The sequence below is a fragment of the Loxodonta africana genome, chromosome 6 (assembly GCF_030014295.1).
Source record: "Loxodonta africana isolate mLoxAfr1 chromosome 6, mLoxAfr1.hap2, whole genome shotgun sequence".
Lineage (NCBI taxonomy): Eukaryota > Metazoa > Chordata > Mammalia > Proboscidea > Elephantidae > Loxodonta > Loxodonta africana.
In genome coordinates, this window is record NC_087347.1 from 82,188,410 (window position 1) to 82,214,780 (window position 26,371).

General features: G+C 35.4%; 1 protein-coding gene across 5 annotated transcripts in view; it reads left to right on the plus strand.

Annotated features, from left to right (window-relative positions):
- COBLL1 (cordon-bleu WH2 repeat protein like 1) overlaps positions 1–25,831 on the plus strand; it is a 182,726-nt gene extending 156,895 nt beyond the window's left edge. For 3 of the 5 annotated variants that reach the window (XM_064287051.1, XM_064287049.1, XM_010602868.3), the window contains 8 exons: positions 769–922; positions 1,364–1,438; positions 2,672–2,809; positions 5,981–6,215; positions 7,210–7,304; positions 11,914–13,490; positions 17,576–17,752; positions 24,526–25,831. In XM_064287051.1, the coding sequence (XP_064143121.1) occupies positions 769–922; positions 1,364–1,438; positions 2,672–2,809; positions 5,981–6,215; positions 7,210–7,304; positions 11,914–13,490; positions 17,576–17,752; positions 24,526–24,612 (2,538 nt within the window). In that variant the 3' untranslated portion in view covers positions 24,613–25,831. The remainder of the gene's footprint in view (positions 1–768; positions 923–1,363; positions 1,439–2,671; positions 2,810–5,980; positions 6,216–7,209; positions 7,305–11,913; positions 13,491–17,575; positions 17,753–24,525) is intronic. The other 2 variants (XM_064287048.1, XM_064287050.1) reach the window with 1 other exon arrangement.
- The last annotated feature ends 540 nt before the right edge of the window (positions 25,832–26,371 follow it).

Below are 26,371 nucleotides of genomic sequence, written 5' to 3' on the forward strand. Positions count from 1 at the left end.
GCATAATGCCTTCCAGATTCCTCCATGTTATGAAATGTTTCAGAGATTCGTCACTGTTCTTTATCGATGCATAGTATTCCATTGTGTGAATATACCACAATTTATTTACCCATTCATCTGTTGACGGACATCTTGGTTGCTTCCAGCTTTTTGCTATTGTAAACAGAGCTGCAATAAACATGGGTGTGCATATATCTGTTTGTGTGAAGGCTCTTGTATCTCTAGGGTATATTCCGAGGAGTGGGATTTCTGGGTTGTATGGTAGTTCTATTTCTAACTGTTTAAGATAACGCCAGATGGATTTCCAAAGTGGTTGTACCATTTTTAGACCTATAGATTTTTGAAATGTTTGTTGTTGATATATCAGTGCCAAAAAGATAGAGATGAATCAGGCCTGCTCTCTTAATGTATACATATTCTTGCCTTTTCAAGCCCATACTTCCAGTATTTTCTCCGTATTTTTCTTTGAAAGTTAGTATTGCTTATAAGCCCTTTACGTTATAGTGAATCATTTGCACGTCAGTCTCCCATCATAGACTGAGTTTCTTGAGAAGAACCATAGTTTGTTTTTCGTTACATATCCATGCCATGGCCCAGCTCCTGGTACATGGCAGATGCTCCATCAATTTCGTTGTTTATTTTTTTAATGAATAACTATTATGTTCCATTTTGGTAGATGATGTGTTTAACATAAAAGTCAGTGCCTTCCTAAAGTTTGGTATTAAGTTCTAAATAAAGAATTGTGTTTGGTCATTTTGTTTTCCAAAGGGTTCCTGTGGAGCGGGCATAGTGAGGACAGGCTCACTGCAGCTCAGTAGCACATCCTTAGGGAATTCGTCTTTGAGAAGGACAAAGCGAAGAGCACCATCCCCACCCTCCAAAGCCCCCCTGCATCAAAGTGACGAAAATAGTCACGGGACTGGTAATGTTACTTTCCCCATTAACTTTAAATGTGCATTGGGTTTTGTTTAATCTAGACAGTAGAAATGATATAGGTTATTTTTTCGTTTTTTATTAAATAATCATTTCCTTAAACTTTGTAAGTGGTCCCTGATTTTCACTTGATTGCCTTTTTAACGTCTGCCACATAACAAAATTAAATGATAAATTGTGCAGATCCATTATCTTAAATTAAGCATATTATACTTTGTGAATTTATTCAGAAAGATACAGCCATTCCAGGATTGCCTACTGTAGGAATGGGAATCTGAGTGGAGTTTAGTTGTTTTAAAGCTAGATAGTAAAACGACTTTTGACAAGATGGGGTCTTATCTCTTTACTAAATACCTAAATTAAACTAGTAAGGAATTGTTTCATTTGAGAGTGCAACTTGCGTATAAGTTGTGCTCTTTCTTTCTTCCAGCCCTGCAGTCAGTAGAAGCAGCTCCTGCAGACAATGTTTCAGAAGCAAACTCTCCTGAAGGCTTATCCAGCCCAGGTACGACACCTGCACTCTACATCCTGTAATTACTGGAAGGGAAGAACTTTTATTACAATCAGGGATCTAATCCACTTATAATAACTCTCCATATAAAAAGGATACAGATCCTCTAGGCTCATTTCCCAGATTTTATATCATGAAATGAATTCCTCCCACCCGGGATGAAAGTACGAAATGGACAGATCTCAAAATTTCAATTCTGGAACAATGCCTTAAGTAAATTCCCTATGAGGTCTCCTGTTTTTTCTTATGCAATGTCAGGTTAACATTTATTGACCTCCTTTGCCAGAGTAATGGCACATCATAGTTAGGAAGGTCCTTTTGCGTGTTCAGCAGAAAACTTACATAAAGGTGTGTAAAGCATCATTTCTTATAAGCAGTTGTCCCAGGTGTGAATTCAACATACATGGTATGTGCTATTCTAATGGTAAAAAATTTTTTATTATAATGAAAATATTTTGTGTTATATGACTCTCATTTTGAATTCTCTCCAGATAAATGAAATTTTATTAAAAATTAATTTAATATTTTTGCAATGTTTTCAATAATAACTAGTAGCTATTATAAGAATAAATATGATAAAATTACTTAATTCTTAAAGTTAAAGTAGATATTCATGAATATAATAGATGAGTAATACCATACAAAAAAGAATATTGCTATGCCAGTACTTTAGCATGGGGATAATTTGATAGGCATGAAAATTGCTTAATATAATTCTGCCTAATTTTTATAATTTATATTCACAAATACAGAAAAAAATCAGGAGCAGCCAAATGCTCCTGAATTTTAATCTTTAAGTGGTATTTAAAAGTTTGGAATTTTTATATATATTATGTAAAATAAATGTAAATAAAATATGAAAAATAAGATATATAAAAATTCCTGCTTCTGTTTGTGATTAAAAATACTATTAGTAAGATAGACTGGTAATGGTTTTTCTCAGTTCCTACCCAGAATAATATCAATGCCAAAGTTTTGTTCCATAAAGGAAATTTATTGAATAATGTTCCCTTAAACTGTGTAAGTGAAATTAGAAGATTCATGAGTGTTAGAAAAAAGTGTGGATATTACTCAAAGTTGGCTTGTTACCGTTTCTCTTTATTTTTTCCCTTTTACCTCTCTTCTTGTTTAATGCACGGATAATTGTGAGCTAACAAATCTGATTTCTTCCATACACTTCATGGCCTCTGCTTGCCTTAACTCTTTTGTCTAAGTGCATTTCCACAGATTCTACCTCTTTGGCAGAAGCCTACATTGGCCCTGGGCTCCCCAGTCACGAACAGTGCACTGCGCCCATGCTGACAGAAGAAACCTCTGTTTCTGAGCACCCTGGAACACCTGAGGCAGCTGTAGCATCACTGACATGTAGGTGGTGGGGACCTTCCTTGCTGATGCTTTGTTTCATGTAGATGAAGACATCATTACCTATAGATCCGGACACTTGTTGAACCCTTGTGTAAAAACGTTTCCTAAACATATAGTAGTGTCCCCCTTTTCACTTGAAATTTTATGCACCTTTGGAGGTTATAACTTCACCAGTAAAATGCTAGAAACTTACAAAAACATCTTTTGAAAATTTAATCGTATCTCTTTTACATAGATTACATTTTGTGAATTTTACATAAATATTTAATTTTATTTTTTGTTTCAGTCAATGCATTCTTCAGAAAAAAACAAAACAAAACATTGCTGTTGAGTTGATTCTGACTCATAGTGACCCTGTAGGACAGAGCAGAACTGCCCTATAAGGTTTCCAAGGAGCGCCTGGTAGATTTGAACTGCTGACCTTTTGGTTAGCAGCCATAGCTCTTAACCACTACACCACCAGGGTTTCCCTATCTCTCTTCAGAGGGATTGAAAAAATTAAAATAAAAATATTCAAATTATATAAAACTCAGTAAGTGTAAAACAAATCTAAATAATTATACTTTCAAATGATTTTGTAAGTTTTCAACATTGTACTTTGCAGTTGTTAAATCTTTAAAAAAAAAAAAAAAATTGCCGTAAAATTTTGTACACTCTGTGTTCTTTGAAGTAGAATATTCTTCGTTTAGTGCTTATGAAGCTGAAATAACAGTATTTGTGATATAAATTTGTCTAAATTATTTAGTTGCATTGTTGAGAAAATCCAACCCAAGCTTTTTTTTTGGGGGGGGGGTTAGGGGGTGGGGGATAGGACTAAAATTTATCCCTAAGAACCGAACCTTTAGACAAACAAAACAAACTCAATTCAATATTTTCAAAGCTTGGGAAAATCTGTACCAGGCAAAAACAAGCTATATAAATGCCCTTGGATGATTAATTTTTTTAAAAAGTCATTGCCTTTTTAAAGAGTTTTTAATAATAGGTGTGCTTTTCAAGCTAATAAACTACAATATTTAAGAATGTCTATATAATTATCAAGTTATAAAATTCCAGAAAAGTAATTTGGAAGGATGTGATTCATTGTTTACACTTTAATTAATCGAGGCCAGTTTCTCAATGAGGGACCCTACTTAAAAGTTTTATATCTCTGAAATATTTATCATGGGAAAGAGTAATAAGGATAAAAAAAAAAAAAGCAATCGATAATTTGTTAAATGCTACCTCAGCTAATGTAATTTCCAAAACAATATATACCAAGAAGCCATTTATAAAATAACATTAGCATCTAAACCAACATGGCCTTGTATTTTTCTCCAAATATAGTTTTAAAATTATAAAGTACACTGCATAAATGCAATATGCTGGCATGAACATATACATTTGCATGGTGGTGATTATTTCACATTTCATGATAAAACATGACTTGCCAAAATGTGTATATTTGAAAAGTCATTTAAACTCTCCTTAATATTTTTCTATTGAGGAATCTATTATTTATAAGAAAAATGCCTTTAAAATTTCCCACTTTATTTTTTAAAGAGCACAGACAGCACACTTTTCTGTCTGTATACCTAGAGATAAAATTAAAGAAACATATTTTCAGTATTTTAAATGTTCTTCAAATATGTTAAACTTTTTATTAAATTTTGTACATGTATTGATCACTAAAATCTAATGCTGTAACACATTTTCCCCTCTTGTGATAAAATTAAACTTTGTTCAGATATTATATATTATATAATATAAATGAAAGTGTTTAAATACATTTAAATAAGAGAAGTTCCAGAACCTTATTCTCTGTTTTAAATTTGCTTTTATAGCTACCTGTTACCCCCGAGTCTGAGTTGGTCACGACTCATAGTTACCCTATAGGACTGAGTAGAACTGCCCCACAGGGTTTCCAAGGTACACCTGGTGGAATCGAATTGCTGACCTTTTGGTTTGCAGGCATAGCTCTTAACCACTATGCCACCAGGGTTTCCAAGTTAGTCTAGACAATAAGTGTGGGTACCTACCTGCTTAGGATGTCTTTTACCCTGTTGGCCATTTGTTGTTGGCACTAAGGAATAATGGTAAATACATTTTTATACAGTGAAATATTGACCACAGCTATTCAAAAAGACTCACACACGCATGAATATGTGTCCACAGATGCACGCGCGAATGCGCACACACAAACACACACACACACAGACAGATAATGGAATGATATTTAAGATATAGTAAGGCGAGAAAAAAAGATGAAATGCGTAGGAATAGGGTATAGGAAGCTTTCATTTTTATTAAATCAAAAAAGAGAGAGAGAAGGAAAAATATCCGTGTACATGTATGCTTATATATGTGCATTACATTTTCTAGTACTATACAGGAAAAAACAAAAACTTTTAAAGAAAATTGCCTTTGAGAATCTAATTGGGTGGTTATAAAAATTAATTTCCATTGTATCATACTTGTTCTGTTTACATCTATTAATTTAATCCATTAAGCATCTACCGTATTTTTTCGAAAGTAATGTGCCCACACATAATGCTTATGAAAATGGGGATGGAGGACATTTGCATGTTTGGCAAAAAAGGTAGAGCATGCATGTTAATTGTGCAAAAATATGGTAGATCAGTGGCTCTTATTCCTGATTGCACGTTAAAATCAACAGGGTAGCCTTAAAATGTTTTGGTCCTTCCAGAGATTCAGATTAATGGGTGTGGGGTATGAATGTCATATTTTTAAAAGGGCTTCAGGCAATTCTAACGTGTAATAAGTACTGATAACTATTGAGTTGAATGTGATAAGTACATTTATAGATAATACAAAACCTCATGTCTTCCTAATTGTCATTTAGGAAGGCATTTAGAGCTATTGCAAGAACATAGAAATCATTTAATTGAAAAATATATTCTTAAGTATGCCATTTAAAGTTAATGAGATTAAATAATCTGTTTCTATCCTGAATAAAATTTAGAGTGATAGCATATTATTTTTAGATTTGTATGTGTCTAAGATAATCTGGTTATATGTTAACATAATTATTAGCCGTTAGAAAAATATTTCACTTTTAAATCAGAATTTAAGAGTCCAGTCAATTATTATTTCAAAAAATTCCTTCCTTACCAGGATTGTACAGGATGAATGAGGCAAATTAATATTTAGGATTATCTCTGCATTTTTTTGTAGCTGGAATAAGCTCTGATTACAGTCTTGAAGAGATAGATGAAAAGGAAGAACTGAGTGAAATGCCTAAAGACAAGGCTGAAAATATTTCTCTGAAGTCACAGGATATTCCTTTTGTATCTACTGATATAATAGATACTATGAAAAATGTTCCTGACTTAGCCCTTGGCAATGATACTGGAGAGTCCTCACAAAACTCCAAGGAAGAAAAACAAGAAACTAGAAACACAGATGGACAGTAAGTAGCCTGTGTGCCAGAAGTGTTGGTAATAGTTTGTTTAATTAATACTAGTCTTCTGAAATATAGATCTGGTATTTTTAACACAAATATAACCAGCCCTTTGATTTTAGACTCCAACCCTTTTACCATCTCACTATAAAAATGTTTATTAAAAAAGTATTTATTTGTGTTTAGATATGTTAATATCTAATTGTGCTTAAATAAAATAAATTTCAACAGTCTTAATTCCCTGTGTCATATAAACCAAAACGTGTAGTTAAATTATATGACTCAAAACTTAGTTTTATTTTTTTGTTCGTTTACTTTTTGCCTGTTACCTATCTGACCTAAATGAAATATGTTTACTTCTCAATTTCACCACATGGTCCTCCTGGATGTTCAATGACTGGTATACAAAAGCTATTCTGCTTATTAAAAAAAGAATATGGTATTTTTATAGTCAACTTTATGATGCAGGGAATGCACTTTCCACTAAGTGCTCCATAAGTCATCTAAGAGCAAGTCGGGATGCATGTGACACCTATTCTTGATCATAGAAATTAGAAGCTGTAGTATAGTCCCCTTAGATTATGTTTGAAATGCCACACTATGAATAAAGTTGAAATCAGTGAGGCAAAATAAACCATCTTCATCAAAGTTTTGCACTAATTTTCATGGGATTGTCTCCAGTAAACTGTTCCACTCCCAGGAAAGACATCAGTGAGGTCAGTCTATATCCTGTTTATAAAGACACTGTTTTGGAAAAGTGTCCATTTTACCAAGCTTCTTAAATCTTTCTTTGTAAAAGGACCATAATATGAAAGCTAATGTTTCATAGCAGCATTTCCTCTCAGTTGTACTTTTTCTTTGCTATTAAATTTCCGGTATTTGGCAGAAAGAGATGATTACTTCGGTCCATCTGTCTTTGGAAATTACTGCCTTTTCTCTCATCGTGTGTGTGTGTGTTTGAACTGGTATCAATAGATATAACATACAATACCATATCTTACAGAAGACCACACGTTACGGTATATAATACAAGCGATGAAGAGAAGGCAGTTGACAGTGTGCAAAACTTGAAGTCACTGGGCTCAAACGAAGAGAATGGTGAGTTATGTAAACAATGATAGCCAACACCTTCAGAGCACTTACTATGAGCCAAGGACTATTCTTAACAATTTATATATATGAACTTGTTTAATCTTGATATTAACTCAGTAATACCTGCCTAACTTATGATGTGGGTATTATTTATTTTAGTACCATTTTACAGATGATTGACCCACAGAAACATTAAGTAACTTATCCCAAGTCCTGCAACTAGTAAGTGGTGGACCTAGGATTTGCACGCAGGAAACATTGGTTCAAAGTCTGCTCTTAATCGTCATGTGAACTACTTATTTTTTTCTCAAAACTTAGACCTTGTATCTTAAAAATGTACACTTTACACATCTATTTGTGACCTACGTCTCTTTCCTACTGACTCCTTAGTCCAAGCCTGTTTTACATTATACTCAAATTGCTATACCCTAGATAAAACTCATCTACCTCATTTTCAAGTCTCAACCCATCTAATTACGTAACTTTAGTTTCCACTATTTCCCAGTACCATCCCCAATTCAAGGCGTTTTTTCTTTGCCGATGATATTGTCTGCTCAGTTCTATCATCAGGACTATGCTTATGTTGTCTTTGCGTGGAAAACCGTTTACCATCTGTCATTGCCCACTGATTTCCATCCAAATCCTCCTACAACTTCATTTGTTTTCCTACTTGATCGCTAGAGTCCGCGTACTTCTATAGAATTGACTCCTCAACTAAATTCGTCTTGAATCAAAGAAATTACATCTAATACTATGTTTGAATTCCTCATAGAACCTAGCAAAATACTGAGTACATAGTAGATACTTCATAAAATACATACTGTAGAATTGAATTTCTGAAAAATTATACTATCCGAATAGAGGATGCAAAGAATGTACAGAGATAATTTTAAGGGGATAAAGAAGTGGCTCCTGAAACTTTGTAGTCCAATCTATTAACGTACAAAACTGGGCTAAGATTCTTAGAAAACATAATGATATAAATATTCATATTTGGATAACACATGGACAATTCCAGTGCTAAAAACCTAGGTATTATTTTATAAGTGTGCTATGTATCAGTTAACTTGAATCCCCCCCCCCCGCCCCCATTCAATACCATACTGAGGCACCTTACTGAGAAGGTCTAAAGTATATAATTTCCCATTGCTTTTCCTCCTGATTCAGTTTCTCATAGCATGTACTATGATGACAGTAGCATTCCTATTGAGAAATCATGGTTTAAAGCTGTTTACATCTTTTTAAAATCATAGTCAAATTATTTTTGCTAAGATTTTGACATCAGTTTAATGCTAGGGTCACAAGTACACTTATGTAATATTTTAATTTGCACTTGGTTTGCAATGACCTTTGTCACTCTAGGTGATTCTTAAAATAGGAAATAAATTCTGTTGTCATTAGTCTTATTCCATTTTACCCACCTATGTGCTTATCTAAATCATCATCTTATGTTGTAGATATGTCAGTGTCAGTTCTGAGTAGGGAAGGAATGGGATAGTACAAAAGCCACCTTCTCCCTCTACTGGCCATCTGTGGAAAATGCCTAACCACCCATAGCTACTTTTAGACACATGGTTAACATTATAGTCAGGTGTGTATGAAGATGGATTAGCTAATAAATTCAGTTGGTGATTCTAGGTTTCCAGGATATACAAATCTTGATCTGACAAGCATTGCAGATGATCTCAAAATGTTGATGAGAACTTCAGTTATAAAATAGTAAATTAGGTATAACCCAACAAAAATGTATAAAACAGAAATCTAGTTTTAAAACCAATAAATTAGGGCCGATTATAGGGATTTAATTAAAAATATACTTACAGTTATCTTTCTTTTAGAAAATTTTTCTATTGTACAAACTAGGATATGCCTGTAGTGGAAAATGAGAAATAAGCAAGAAAGAAGGAAGTATGTTTAGGTTCATTTCCCGGTGCCAGCGACCATTTCTTATATCCTTTCATGTTCATAGCAGTGTTGAAAGTCATGCTTTTCGTATAGATATTAGAAAATACTTATGAACTAAGAATATAAGAGCAGAGGCAGAAAGGTGTCTCTTCTTCGGTTGCTAATTACATAAGTCCTTAACTATAAATCATAATAGTTGATATTATTAGTCATTGAGAAAAGTCACTCATAAAGACAGTATGTTATCTCATAGTAAGTTCTATTTTGAGTTATTTCGATTCTTTTTTTATTGTATTTTTGGTGAAAGTTTACATAGCAAATTAGGTTCCACTTCAACAATTTATATACATATTGATCAGTGTCAGTGTCATTGGTTACATTTTTCACACTGTGTCAGCGTTCTCATTATTTCCATTCTGCTTGTTCTCCTTCCATTAATCTGGCTTTGCTGTTCCCCTCCCGCTTACCTTCTCATCTTTGCTTTAGGGTAAATATTGACCGTTTGTCTCATAAAGATGATTATTTAAAAGAAGAACAATACTTACGGGTGATATTTAATTTATGAGCCAGTCTATTATTTGACTGAAAGGTGACCACTAAAGTATGTTCAGTTCCAAATCTTAAAAGAGTATCTCAGGACGATAGTCTCGCGGGTTCCTCTAGTCTCTACTGGTCCAATAAGTCTGGTCTTTTTTAAGAATTAAAGGCTTTTTCTACATTTTTCTCCCTTTCTATCTGTGACCATCTGTTATGTTCCTCGTCAGAACATTGTTAGTGGTAGCTGGGCACCAACTAGTTCTTCTGGTCTCAGGATGGGTGAGGCCATGGCTTGTGAGAGCTATTAGTCTTCTTTGAGTCTTTGGTTTCTTTTTTTCTCCTTTGCTCCAGATGACTGTACAGAACAATAGTTGTTATTTTAGTTCTATTTTTGAAAGAGTAAAAGTTCATTTTAAAACTATATTATTTGATATATATATAATATAATATTAACTACCATGACTAAATAATTGTCTAATATATAAAAATGTGAAGACATTTTAAAAAATTGTTCACAAATTTGCTAGCAACATGATGTTTTTACATGCTTAGCTTTCTTTTTTTTTTTTTTAACCTAAAAACTAGTTTAAGTTACATTACATTCTAGGCAGTAAACATGATCTCATCCTTCTATCAGTAAAAATGAGTAATGATAAAACTATAGAAGATACCTGACATCCTTTCACGATTTGATTCCCAAGACCCGCATTTCACTTCAGCTATGCAACTACCATAATTGAAAAGCAGGGCTTCAAACCCCTGCTGAGAATTTGTATTTCCACCCCCAGATATACTGAATGAGAATCTATGGTTGAGTAAGATGTCTAGGTGACTCTTATTAAGTTTTGAGGCCCACTGCTCTACTAGTAGTTCTCAGAATTGGTCCCTAGTCATCAGCATTAGTATCACCTGAGAACTTGTTAGAAATGCAAATTCTCAGCAGGGGTTTGAACTAGACTGACCCAGTTTAAGGCCCTATTGAAAAGGGAGAGCCACTAGGGATTTTGAAGGTGAGGGCCACAGTCATGCGTGAGAGGTGATTCTTCTGTACAGTCAGACAGAGAAGCACGGTATATAAATCACAGAGTTCAGTACTAGAGACATAGTACGTGCTCATTAACCTGTGTTTCCTTCCAGGTGCCTTAATCCAGTACTTTGCCATCAGGTTATTAACTGGCAGCTGTTAACCTAGATACTAGCAAATGATTTTATTTTCAGCATGACTGAATTAGAATCAAGAGGGAAAATAGCACAGGGAGAGGGAGATGGTTTTCTCCATTTGGGCTCTGACTCTTGCAGGATAAGTATATTGTTTTCCCACAGAGAAAAATCAAAAGCAATGTGATTGTTTTTAATGTAGTTGAAATCACCCATGTGAAGGCCATAAACAAAGTCCTCAAAAAATCTTTAGCAAGGATACCTAATGAACAAGACAACCAACTCAGATTCTGTTTTCACTTAAAGTCTTCAAGGTAGTATTTTCTATTGTCTGCTGTAATTAAAACTGACTTTTGTTGGAATGTTCCCCTTTTAACATAAGGTATGGAACATAAATACACTAGGGGCTATAGAAAAAGGAGAATCAAAATGGCAAATATGAAAGCAAAAGTTACAAGGTTTGAATTTGTTTCTTGCTTGCTTTTGTCATCATTAACAAAGACTGAAATATAAGGTGTTTGCTTCTAAGAAGAAGAATAGCTACCCTTCTATAGAGTGCTGTGGTTAAAGAGCTTGGTTGCTAACCAAAAGATTGGTTCAAACCCACCAGCCTCTCCTTGGAAACCCTATGGGGCAGTTCTCCTCTGTCTTATAGGGTCACTAAGAGTCAGAATCAACTCAACTGCAGTGTGTATAGAGTGCTTGTTCTGAGCAATACTCTATCCTGTTAATAGTACTGTAGAATGTTATAAAATATAATACATACTTTCGACTTTTTACATATGTGCAAACTGAGAGGCTCCAAGAGTTTCAGCAACATTCTTAACCTACTCAAGCCAGGTTCCTAATTCAGGTCTCTAAGATTCCACTGCCACTCCCTACCTTTATATAGTTAGTGAATGAAGAAATTACCTGTAGAATTCAAGCCAAGGTATTTCAGTTTGGGGAGGCAGCCCTTGAAAGCTTGATTTTTTTAAAATAAATTGAACTTGAGAATATATTTTTCTCTTAATAGATCAAAATGAAGTAATTGCCTTTCCTTCGAACCCAGAAGATAAGAAGAAAAGTGGGGTGAGGAAGACAGAAATGAATGTAGCATATGTTGCCAAAAATAGTGATGTGGACATAAAAGCTGACAGACTGTCACACTATCAGGCATGTAAAACTGATACTGCTGTACATTACAAGGAAAATCATCTAGCAACTTCATCAGTATCAGATCAAAAGCTGAATCAATTCACTGTAGAAAAGACAAAAATGCAAGATGCAGCAATTCAGACAACCCCTTCCTGTAACAGTTTTGATGGGAATCACCAACCTTATCATTTGTCTGACTTCAAAGTTGATGAAAGTGTGCAAACTTCAAATAATAGCCAATCAACCCGACACTCATCCTTACGTCCACAAAATTCTGTAGATACCTCAAGAGAATTCAGGAGTCAGAGCACACTAATTGTACAGGAAGACCAACTTACCATAAAAGATCCAAATGGTGCACCTGGTAATGATGATCTTTTGACTCCTGTAGATGGGCTTGATAAAAATTCAAATGCTTCTTCTCTAAAGAACTATCCGTTTTACAGACAGGACTCCAAACCCAAGCCAAAACCTTCAAATGAAATTACAAGAGATTATATACCCAAAATTGGAATGACTACTTATAAAATAGTGCCTCCCAAATCCCTGGAAATATCGAAGGACTGGGAGTCAGAAGCCATAGGGTATAAGAACGATCAGGAGATGCATCCTTTAGAAAAACAGCCCATGGATGAGAATGTGAAAGAAACTGCAATACAAACAGAAGATCTTGTTATTTCTGAAGGCCCAAAGGAACCACAGCCAGACCTTAAACCAAAACCTAACCTGGGAACAGAGCCTCAGGTGCAGGGGGCAGGGGGCAAGACCAACAGCACAGCAGCTGACCATTGGAAACCTACTCCCAGAATGACTAGGGACGCTGGCACAGCTCCATTTGCACCAAATTTGGAAGATATAAACAGCATTCTGGAGTCAAAACTTAAATCTAGGATTTCTAATCCCCAGGCCAAACCAAGCTCTTTTTTCTTGCAGATGCAGAAAAGAGTAGCGGGTCAGTATGTGACATCTGCAGCTGCCAAGAGTGTCCATTCTGCCCCGAACCCTACTCCAAAGGAACTCACAAATAAAGAAGTGGAAAGGAATTCGCTGCCTTCTCCAGAGCGAACGCTTTCTCTCTCAAGTAAAACAGCTAACCTTCCCCCACAACCCCTGATTAAAAAATCTGATGATGACGTCATCAATCAGAAGCCTGCTGAAACCTCTGCTCCTCCAGTCGCTCCGAAACCTGTGCCTCTTCCCACTAGTCAGTCAGCAGTACAAAATTTGAAGACTTTGAAAACTTTCGGTGCCCCACGACCATTCTCGAGTTCTGCTCCTTCACCGTTTGCCCGTGCAGTGGTGACAAGGTCACAGTCTTTCAGTAAAACACGTACTACCCCCAACGAGTCACTCAGTGGTGGTACACCTGCACAATCTCCAACCAGCACAGAGGAAGGGAAGGCTAGCTCTGTTGGTAAATTCGCAGACATCCCACAACTTGGTGTGATCGATAAGGTAAATATTACTTTTTAAAAATAGGTACTCAGATTCTCATAAAACTGGGTTAAAATGGAGGTTAACAAGAATGTTGGTATATTTGTATGTTACTTTGTTTGAATTTATATTAGTCTGATATCAAGCTACTGTAGGGAAAAAAGAATGGTAATACATAGAATCTGATTAATCTGAGAGTTATAACTTGATGGAATATTACTCCAAGGTCGTCATTATATGGAGTCCTAGATGATGCTAACGGTTATGTGCTCTGCTGATAACTAAAATGTTGATGATTTGAGTCCACCCAGAGGCACCTTGGAAGAAAGGCCTGGCAATCTACTTCTGAAAAATGAGCCGTTGAAAATGCTATGGAGCACAGTTCTACTCTGACACACGCAGGGTCTCCATGAGTCGGCACAGACTCTATGCAACTGTGTTTTTTTTTTCCCCATCATTTTATGATTGTATCATTAGTGAACATTTTAAAGTTTCTTTGTATAATGTACTAGTTAGTAGTTCTGACTCTATTTCTGTGTTTTTCTTATCTCCATTTCATTTTTAAAAACTTTTCTGGATGTTCTGATTTACTTTATTTTTTTCCTCCAATTCAGTTGTGACTACATAATAGCAAAATAAAGAGCTTTAATTATAAGGGAACATAAGCAGCATCAAAGACTAGATAAAAATAACCAGACACTTTGAGCTCTGCATTTCCTGTCATGTACATGCAACCTCAATTTACCAAACACTTTTACTTGCAAAAATTTAAATTGAAAGCAGAGTTAAAAAAAAAAAAAACAATTTTCTTATTTCCCTGTTTTGTTAATCTGTTTCCAACGTTTCCAGTTATATGTATGCTGACAAGCCCTGGGTGTTACAAATGGTTAATGTGCTTGAATGCTAACCAAAAGGTTGGAGGTTCGAGTCTACCCAGAGGTGCCTCGGAAGAAAGGCCTGGAGACCTGCTTCTGAAAATCAGCCATTGAAAACTCTGTGGAGCACAGTTCCACTCTGACACACATGGAGTCACCATGAATCAGAGTCAACTGCAGCTTTTTTTTTTTTAAAGCCTAATTAATTTACCAATACGGGAGGTTGTTGACTTAGAGTTTGCTCAACTGCTTGTTGTTATTTGATAGGTTCAGACAGTATAGTCAGAGGAGAAGATAAATTCACAGCATAAATCACAATAATCCATATGCAATTTTTGGAACTATTTTGTGCACTTTTACTCCTATAGTGTTTGAAGAATCTTACCATATTTGTGTGACAGTTTCAAAAGTATTTTATACAACTTTTTAAAACATTCTTAGAATAACAGAACACTATCCATATTGCCAAGTAAAGATTTTCCATAATTTTGAAGTAATATTTATCTTGAAGAATAGTTCTTTGTATACTTTACATTTATGTTTATTATGTTGATACAGTATCAGAAAGACATGTATGATATAGTGATTAATTCTTTACTCGGGAACAAAGTCTGTGTTTTATCTTGGAATGGAATACCATTCCTAAACAATGGAAGCTTAATTTAGATAATACTTTTTTTTTTTCAGCCATTGCCTGAACTCTGTTTAGCTAATCTTTTATAAAGATATTTATTTGGCAGTTTGGAAAAGAAAAAATTTAAGATTAATTATATGATAACTTTGCCAATTAAATCAGTTACTAAATATTTCTTCCTAAGAAGTTTACCACATTTGGTTCTTAATGATCAAATTCCTTTTTTTTTTTAATCGAACCTAGTCTCATGGAAAAAACAAAGAGAACATCGTTTGTACCTAGACCGTGTCACCTCTATAAACACAAAATAAGCTATCTCTTGTAGCGTAGTATTTCTCTTTTATGAGAAGATATATTAGATTCACCCAATATTAAATTGATAATATTTGATCATTTTGTACCTTCAAAAATAGTAATTTTATAAATTAATATATTGGAACCATAAAAATGGATTATTTTTGTTTTCAGAATTTATCAATTACAGTATTAATTTGGCTGTTCTGGTCAATTGTATATATAGGAGAAATCAACATTGTTCAACTCAAACACAGTAAAATTGCCACTGTGTTCATGAAACAGAGAGGTAGCACTTTTCTTCCTTAGCCTTCTGAGCCCAAGACAAGGGAAGATACTGTATTTTTACACAAATAATGCATGCCTTCTATGTTTGTTTGCCAACCACACCTTCCCTCTCAAGGTATTTTCATAAGTGCCACTATGCCATTTTTTTACACGTTGCTATTAAAAAATTAGCGTAGCGAGCTTACAAAAATACCTCAAGAGGGGAGGGCACAGTTGACAAACAAACGTAGAAGATGCACATTATTTGCGTGAAAATGCAGTAATATCCTCGTCGACCAACCTAGTTCCATCAGCAGAGACAATTCAGTGGCTGAGGAAATAGAGCTGTTGATAAGCAGAGAGCAAGTAGGAGGTGAGGAGTGAGCAATGAACAGAGAGGAGATGATGCCATCTGTTATGGATTGAATTGTGTCCCCAAAAAATGTGTGTCAACTTGGCGAGGTCATGATTCCCAGTATTGTGTGATTATCTACCATTTTATCATCTGATATGATTTTCCTATGTGTTGCAAATCCTATCACTATGATGTTAATGAGGCAGGATTGGAGGCAGTTATGTTAATGAGGCAGGACTCAATCTACAAAATGAGGTTGTATCTTGAGTCAATCTCTTTTGAGATACAAAAGAGAGAATCAAGCAGAGAGACAGAGGGACCTATTATCATCAAGAAAGCTGGGAGCAGAGTGCATCCTTTGGACCCAGGGTCCCTGCGCTGAGAAGCTCCTAGGCCAGGGTAAGGTTGATGACAAGGATCTTCCCCCAGAACCAGAGAGAGAGAAAGCCTTCCCCTGGAGCTGGTGCCCTGAATTCAGACTTCTGGCCTAAACTGTGAGAGAATAAATTTCTCTTTGTTAAAGCCATCCACTTGTGGTATTTCTGTTATAGCAGTGCTAGTTAACTAAGATACCATCCTCTTATTTTCTTTGAGGGTTGTCTCTGCTTTCAAGCTTCATGAGCTCCTGGCTAAAATTTGTCTTTACTTCGGCACCCCAGTGCCAGCCAAGATCTTTCTTCTTTCCTTAGTCCTTGATCTTAGTCCTGTCCCTATTGGAACCCATATTTGAGTGGTCTTCAGAGGCAGTTTTGTTCTCATCCCACTACCCACTGTGAAATAGGATTTAGTACTTTGTCATGTGCACTATTATGAGGTCCATAAGTGCAGCAGTCTTCTCTGTTGTTCTGTGCTGTATCCCTTGTGCCTAAAAGAGAGCCTGGAAGAGTTTCTGGGACCCAACTGGTATTCAGTAAATACGGGATGTGTGGTGGAGAGAGAAATCCTCAAGAAGCATATCCTACTTCCCACCATTACAAGTAATGGAGGCTGGCATAGAGGAGGATACCTGCATACTGCCCAACAAGCTTAACTTAAAAACAAAGTTAAAAATCCTCCAGGAAGTATCTTGACTGTCAATCATGCAATATCTTCTAAGTTCCCAGGTCTCAACTGCTCCCTTCCCCACCCCTTTCTGGAACCCTTTCCTTCTTTTGCATTCAGTACAGTGTAGCTCTTAGTTTCTCCAATTCTGTATCTTCATGCTATCTTCCTTGCAGCAACGCCCATCTTCTGAAGTCCCCTTAGAAAGCAATAGGGAATTGTAACATTTCTCTTGCTGTGATTTTTTTTTTTTTCCTTTCCTCATACACATCTTCTGTTACTCTTTGGAAAATAAGAGAAGGGATGAATTTTGAATTTCCCCGTGTGGATCCATGTTAGAAATTGTATGGAAATGGTGTACATGAGGACCTATTACTGAGAACATATGCAAATTAAAGAATAATACAGCATAATTTTTAAGAAAAAATCCTAGCTGTATAATCACCTTAAAAAATTAAATCTAGTATTATTTTTCACAAATCAAAAACATATTTTGGTCTTGGGTTTAAAGCTGTTTCTGAAATAACAGTGTGGTAAATTATGCTGCTTAAAGAACTATTGATGGTGATTTTTTTTTTTTTCATAAATGGCACATTTTTCTCTTGGTGTTCATCTAAATATTTTGCACTTATTTTTGTAGGAAAATAATTCTGCACATAATGAACAGCATTCCCAAATACCATCTCCAACTGCCTGCCCATCATTCACCCTTAAGAGACAAAGTTCTTTAACATTCCAGAGCTCTGACCCAGAACAGATCCGACAGAGTTTGCTGGCTGCAATCCGTTCTGGAGAGGCTGCTGCCAAATTGAAAAGGGTAAGTTTTCTTCATCAGATGGGTGACAGTGGGTTTATTTTTAACATTGTCAAACTAATACTTAGGGAAAATTTTTTTCTGGCATTTAAATCTGACTAGAGAAGATGCCAGAAGTTACTCTTTTATGTCAGGGTCATTTTTGAAGTATAAGCTGAGAGAGTCCAGAGTCTTACACATACTGAAAAAGATGTCAGGTCTATTTTCCAAAACATGGGCCAGGTGCAGAACATGAGTTTTGTTTATTATTATATGACTATATATAGAAAGTGCCCTGGAATCTTAAGAAATTATGTTAGCACAGCAAGAAATATTCTTTTGAAAATACCTTCCTATTCCAGAAAAGATACACTCAAGATAGGAACCCGTAAGTTTCAGTCATAGTTCCTGTAGTAATCAAAAACCAAAACAAAACCTCCTGCCATCCAGTCGATGCCAACTCATAGCGACCCTGTAGGACAGGGTAGAACTGCTCCATAGAGTTTCCGTGGCTATAATCATTACGGAAGCCGACGACCACATTTTTCTCCCATGGAGCAGCTGGTAGGTTTGAACCACCTACCTTATGGTTAGCAGCTGAGCGCTTAACCCCTACGCCACCAGGACTCCTTGTAGTAATTAAAGTTACTATTATATGTGGATTTTTAGGGGGTATTTTATAGGTTAAACAAAACAAGCAAGCAGAAAAGCAGAGAAAATCTAGAGACTTTAGATACAGCCTAATGAAGTTCAAGTCTTGATAATGCTCTGCCAAAGTCCTCTAGCTCCTTACTGAGCTATAGGAGAGGATCAGGAGAGGGTATATGTTTCTCCTCAGGGCAAACACCAAAGCAGTGTCACAGGGAGTTATTTGCGAATGAGTTTCTTCCGCCATCCGCTTTATCCGCTGAAAGAAGAGCTGGTGAAGCCTTGCACCTGGCATCAACACTTAGACTTCTGTATCTCCATATACTCTTCCTCCTCCTCGCTGCATTCCTTCTGGTTCAAAGTACCTCAGCACCCAAGAAAAGAAATCATTATTCCACCGACTCCTTAGGCATTTCATTTTGTGCATTCCTTCTCTAATCATTTTAGAAGCTATTTAGAGAAGAGTGAGAGATTTGTTAAGCAAAAGAACATCAAGCTCTTACAGAAATTAAAAACATTGCATGCAACAGAAATTAAGTATGCCTAGGAAAAGGACTGCTGCACAGATAGACTGAAATGGTGAAAGGCTCCCTGCACACCACCCATACACTGGCTAGACTCGACGGCTCCAGCCAGCTTCCTGGTACATTTCTGGGCAATGATGCGTGAAGGCCGTGCTCCTCACAGAGGACTTTGTGCTCCCATCTGGGCAAACACAGAGACGGGGCAAAAAATTTGGGTGCTGCTAGAATGGAAGACACATGAAGGGAAAATCCCCAGGATTAGGCGTGAATTTTGTAGATTTGCAGAGCCCGAGTGTAGGTGCTAGGTAGCATAAACATTTGCTGTAACTTTGACCATTGAAGGTGGTATTTCACAGGTCATAACAAATTTATATTTTTATGGGGAAACATGCCCATGTTAATAAATTGCACATTCTCACTTAACATTTTTCTATTTCTAGTTTTACAAACTAAGGATGAGTTTCAAATCAGTCACTACCGATCTAAAGCTTTTTAATTCAATAAATTTGACAAGTATCTTTTCAAGCACGTAAGTGCCAAGCATTGACTAGATAGTGGGGATACAAAGATAAATAAAGTGAAGCCTCTGCCTTCTGGCCATTCTCACCCTAGGCTAGAGAAGCAGCACTGTATTACAGGGTCCCTAGGAGAAGCAAGTAACTACGCAGAAACTGATCACACTCCTTTGGACTAACTCAGCGGATATATTAGTCACTTTCCGTGGAATCGTTGCAGAAACCTGTGCATTACATTGGAAGTGTCTTTTAAGCCAAAAGCATTTTACAGGCAAGCTGTACATTTGGTACGTTATAGGCCCTGATTTGGCAGTTCTTTCGCATATAAAGCTCTTATTGCTTCCAGAATGAGCTGGATGTGAATCAACATAGAAACCAAGCCTTAAATGATGATCCTATAATTGTATCCTGTTTATTACTCATTACTTTAAATTCTTTTGAGTCTAAAATTTCATCTCTTTCAGCAGGATGTTATCGATAGCTCTTTGAGTCTACATACTGCCAGCTCCTAATTTTTTTAATGGAAATTATTTACAGAGTTCATTTTATTCCATTAAAAATGGACACCCAACCAAAAATCTGTTGCCATAAAGTTGATTCCGACTCATAGCAACCTTGTAAAACAAAGTAGAAATGCCCCATAGGGTTTCCAAGGAGCGGCTGGTGGATTCAAACTGCCGACCTTTTGGTTAGCAGTCAGGCTCTTAACCACTGTACCACCAGGGCTCCAAAAACACACGCAGGGTCTAATTAAGTTCATACTATCCACACTCTATGACCAGCATTCTCACCTCTAGTTATATATCCTTAAAAATGGGTATTTCTGTGTACCAGAACTCACATATAAGAATATACATAGAATATGGGTTGCAGTAGCTCCAAATAAATATAACCATAATATCTAATAACAGTACAATAAAAAGTAGTATTCAAAGAATGGACTAACCCAGTACAGTAATAAAGTAGACAAACTACAGCTAAACCCAACAATGTAGAAAGAAGGCAGACATAAAAATACATATGTATAAAGTTTGAAAGCATGTAAAACTAAATTATATTACTTAGTGATGCAAGCATAGGTGGGAAAGTTATTTTTAAAAGCAAAGACATAATTATAAAAATCAAAGTAGTGATTACCTAGAGAGGGGAAGTGTTGCTGGGGGCCTGTTAGAGGCTTGTTGGGGCAGGGCTGGGACTAGGGTAAGGCGAGGGAAGCACTTGTCTCAGGCACACAACACAACTAAGGGAGGAACCAAAAACTCAACCATCAAGATTAATATTATTTTAATGCAATTATTTTTTAAATATCCAAATTAATGAAAAAAAAATCAACAAGGAAGAAAACCTCAGTTTTAAACAGAGAAAAGACCCTTAGAGTGTAGAGGTATTCTTTCTCTTGACCTGGGTATTGGATTATATTGTGTTTGCTTTCATCTCTATGTGTGTATTTAGTGCACTTTTCTGTACATCTATCATATTTCAAAAAACTGAAAGGTGGTAAAAAATGGATACAGGCAGGCTCTAATTTCTTGTGATCTTTGCTTAAGTCCCATATATCTGTCCTGTGCTGATAAATCCTCCTAGTTTGTTTTAAATTCTGAAACTTCTTTTGTAGAACAAAAATTATATTGCCAAATAAAATCTCCAGTGATTTTGACAGTAGGTTCAAACTGTTCATCAGAAAATTGGCTCTTTCCTTGCCTATATCTTGGCACCGATATGTTCAATTTAACTCCAGGCATCAACCTGCCTTATGGCTGTGGTTCATACCACAGCAATTACCCTTCATTATAATGGTTGGTTCACATTAGAACAATTATCTAGTTGATTACTCTTGTGTGAATGTAGTCATGGACATACCATGGTTTTTCATGTTTCTTAACAGTTTTTCCACTCTTTATCCCCATTTGATATCCACCTAGCCACAGAGATTAGTCTTTTTTTCTGATAAAGAGTTAATAAATCTAGCTCGGTGTTCTATAAATTGCATTTGATGTTATCATATGAATCAGCAAATTATTAACAGAATAAAACAAGTTATGTAATCTATCATTGTGGAACTTGTGTTGACACCAGAACTTCGTGGACTGCTTTTGGTACTTGATGGCGCTTAAACTACTAAAAATCTGGTTATTACACTATTGCAAGTAGAATATAGATTTATAAAAAAAGAAATTCTGAAAATAAAGTGACATGATATTTAGCACTTGATATTACATGTTTCTTCAGAATATAAAACATTCTTGGCTAGACGAAAATCTTGGAGGGAGGGAAAAACTGGATAAGTTACCTAGAATCTGGTTCAGTTGTTGTATTTGTTTCTCTGCTGTTTTTTTTTTTTTTTTCTCTTCATATATACTTGGTTTGAATTTGATCAACCAAAGCCTCTCATGGTGTCTGCCTAGTAGATGTTCACACCAGTAAATTCTTAAATGACGTATGTTTTTTAATTATTTTTATTATAAGTGCAACATATTCTTTGTTCAAAAATTTGAACAATAATTATAAGTGTTCCATTCAACATATTCTATTCCTACTGCATTCAGCAAATACTCGTTGAGTACTGCACTGTGCCAGGCATGAAAATAGACATGGTTATAATGTGAGTATAAAGTTGCATTAAAATAGATTAAATAGATTCTGACCTCACGGAACTTACAGTATTCTGATTTTCTGTCATCTGATTTTTAAAAGTTTAATCTGATTTTTAAATATCAAAGGAATTATCATTTTTTTCCCAGAGATAACCACTATTAATAGATCGCTGTATAACCTTCTATACATCATTTTTACAGTATGTAAACATTTTTTTTTACAAAAATGGATTATGCAAATAATTCTAAAACCTGTATCTCATTGAAGCTTTCCATCACATTACTTATAGATCTATGATGTTCTTTGAGACTACATAGTACTTGAACATTTAAATGTACCATAGCTTATTTGCTCCTTATTGGTAGACATTTAACTTGGTATTAGTTTTTTACTCTAAAATGGTGCTACAATAAACAGCTTTTACTTGTAGACATTTGGAGCCAATAAATAGTATGTTTTTTTAATGTCTAAAACAAATTTTCTCTCTTTCACTTACAAATAATCATAAGAACTACAGTTTTGGCAAGAATTAAAAAAAAATTCTTCCACACACAGGAACATTTTGGAGGAAGGTTACTTAATGAAAAGTTGTTACCTGTCTTGTTCCTTGGCTGAACTTGGAAAGAAATCTGCAAATTCCCACATGAATACTAAACAGGGTGCAATGAGGTTTCCCTTCCCCTGGTGGCAACTTTTCTTCTTAGCTATTTTATTTCAGGAGGATAGTGTTTACCCCTCTGTTCCGTCCTAGATACATAAGACAGGCTGGAAAAATCATTTGCATTTAGTAAAAGACAAGGAATGAGGCTCAAGGAAACCAAATCCAAACCAAATTTGCCAATTTTATTTTCCTTTTCACAAACTTCCACTGTTAGTAGGAAGAATCTTTTTTACTTCAGTTCTCGTGAGAATATAATAGTGTTTGGTTATGAATCTAAATTAGTCAATTATCTATATATAAACCATTTTTCTTAAAATATCTTTTTTATATTTTATGCGTAATAATACATTAAAGCACTCAGCTGCTAACCAAAAGGTCAGCCGTTTGAACCTACCAGCCGCTCCACAGGAGAAAGATGTGGCAGTCTGCTTCCCTAAAGATTACAGCCTTAGAAACCCTGTGGGGCAGTTCCACTCTGTCCTGTAGGGTTTCTGTGGGTCAGAACTGACTTGATGGCAATGGATTTGGTTTTGGTATAATATACATAACATATACAAATATATAATACAATTATGTATAGTATTAACAATATTAAACATTTTTCGTATTCAGAATCCAGGTGATATTTCTTTATACTGTTCTGAATCAGGCTGGAATTTCAATCTATTTAGGAAACTCTTGTTTTAATGCTTTTTATTCACTTATAGTGTGTTTGCAAATAGAAGACTTTACAATTGAATATTAAAACTTAGGCATTTGCTGAAAACAAACAACAAAAAACCTTTTCATGATGCAGTTGTTATAGCATAACAGTCACAGTTTTGATTTTTTAAGTCATTTGATGTCATGGTTGTGTGTCCCCGAAAATATGTGTCAGCTTGGTCAGGCCATGATCCCCAATATTGTATGGTTTTCCTCCATTTCGTGATTTTCCTATGTGTTATAAATCATAATCTCTGCCTGTGGTTAAAGAGAATTAGGGTGGGATGTAACACCCTTGCTCAGGTCACATCCCTGTTCCAGTGTAAAAGGAGTTTTCCTAGAGTGTGGCCTACACCACCTTACAAGAGATAAAAGGATATGGAAAGCAAGCATAGAGTTAGGGATCTCATACCACCAAAAAAGTAGTGCTAGGAGCAAAGCGTGTCCTTTAGACCCGGGGTTCCTGTGCGGAGAAGCTTCTAGTCCAGGAGAAGATTAATGACAAGGACCTTCCTCCAGAGCCAACGGAGAGAGAAAGCCTTCCCCTGAAGTTGACACCTGGAATTTCTAGCCTACTAGACTGTGAGAAAATAAATTTCTCTTTGCTAAAGCCATCCACTTGTGGTATTTCTGTTACAGCAGCACTAGATGACCAATATTCATATGAAAGCATGTTAAAAACCAAAGGCTGCTTTTTCTTTTAAATAAGGGGTCAATGAGAAGGGAGTTTCAAGTTAATATATACTAACAACACAAAAAACATAAAATTCATTGGTTTCCAGAATTTATTTTTCTACGTTCACCAGGGGAGAATGAATTAAGGGAATTAGATTTAATTTAGCTAAAAATGCTCTTTAACAACTCGTCCAGCAGTCCGTTTGTGCTCTTGTCCTTTGTGTTGATAATTTTGTAAAGACTATAATGTGTTATTGGATTATTTAACTTGTTTGTTGTGGAAATAACAACTCTCTTTTTTAATTTCATGGTAGAGTGAACATTCTTGATGATTTATCATTTATTAATAAATACTAAATATTAGTATTTACAATTAAGCGAAAGTTAAAATGTAATTGTTGAAAAATGAAAATTAGACAGCTGTGCCATTTTAAATTGACAGGTGCAAAGTGTGTTTGTTTCCTTGATTTCTCTTAGGTTACTGTTCCATCATATACAATATCTGTGAATGGAAGATCTAGAGTCAGCCATTCCATGCGCCGTGACGAACAGGATGGCTGTTAAATGTTGCCCTACGATACTGCACTTCATCACCTCCACTTCACAGACTCAACTTCATACTAATGGAGAATGTTTGCAAATGTATATTCAGATGTATACTAATATATTATCTATTGTATAAGAATTTTCACTGTGGCTTTTAATGCCAAAAGAATGAGAATTTATAATTTATAATTTTTTTTTTGTTCTCTTTTGCCTTAATTAAGATCCGAATATGCTGCTTTAGAACTTAAGACAAGGTGTAAATGACTTTCCTTTTTTTAAATGAGAAATAATCACCTTTTGTTGATTTTATTTACTTATTGAAGCATACTCTAAAATGGTGACTTACACAAAAGAATAAATGAAGATTCATAGACTTATATTTGTTTGACACATAAACTGCTAGAGAAGCACACCTGACATTTGCTGCCCTCAATGTTACTGTTTAATTGGAAATGTTTGTAAATTATGCTAAAGTCTGTTTTGTGCTGAAAGAAGGATCTAGAAAATTAGTAATATCAAATATGTGTATTCATTTCAACAGTTACTTTTAATGATAAATCACTTAGTGTTCAAGACATTAGTTGTATGTTTTTTATGTAATTACAACATCAGTGTCAAATTCATGGGCGCTCATAGTATTTTAATATTTTATTAACATGGAACACTTTGTTTTTTAATCTTTAGAACTTTAATAGCACAAGGAGAATTTTAAATATTTTCTGTATATAATTACAACATTATTGTCACACAGATATTACACATACTATGTGCCAGAAGCCTTAAAACTTTTCCTGTGAAAATGTTGATATATTGTGACAGTTGTCTCACATTCAGTATGTAGAGAGGAACAGGGCTTAGTTTATGTCCATATTGGAAATTTTTAAAGACTATTTGGAAATTCCAGAAATCCTGGTTTTAATTTAAGTAAACTGATGATGTCAATATGTAGTTCTGATGCTAATAATCTAAATAATAATATATATTTACTTTAAAGTGAAAACTGTTAAGGAAAACAATGCTTAATTTGTTGGCTTATATCTATTTTGGGTCTAGTGCTTGTTGGTGTTTTGTTCCTAGTTTAAGAATTTAATTGCTCCCGTACTCTTAAGATCTGTGGTTAGACAAGCTGATTGTAAAGTTAAATTGGTTTTCACTGAAGCTCCTGGAATACCTGCCGCTTTGGAAAATGTGTTGATTTTTTACCTTCCTGTTTAATAAAAGCAAGCTGTATACTCGGGGTGCATTTTTTAATGTAGTGTGCGCCAACCAGGATATTTGTGTACCTCACCTGATGAACGCATCTTTATCAGCCAATTACCAGACAACTGATAGTAAGACTTGCCATTTATCAGGACTCCCTAGTTTACAAAACATTTTATATGTATTATTTGTTGTTGTTAGGTGCCATAGAGTCAGTTCTGACTTACAGCAACCCTATGGACAACAGAACGAGACACTGCCTGGTCCTGCGCTATCCTCACAGTTGTTGCTATGCTTGATCCCATCGTTGGCAGCCACTGGGTCAGCGCACCTCGTTGAAGGTCTTCCTCTTTTTCGGTGACCCTCTACTTTACCAAGCATGATATCCTTCTCCAGGGACTGATGCCTTCTGACAGCAGGTCCAAAGTATGTGAGACGCAGTCTAACTATCCTTGCTTCCAAGGAGCATTCTGGTTGTACTTCTTCCGAGACAGATTTCTTTGTCCTTTTGGCAGTCCATGGTACATTCAATATTCTTCACCAGCACCACAATTCAAAGGCATCAATTCTTCTTTGG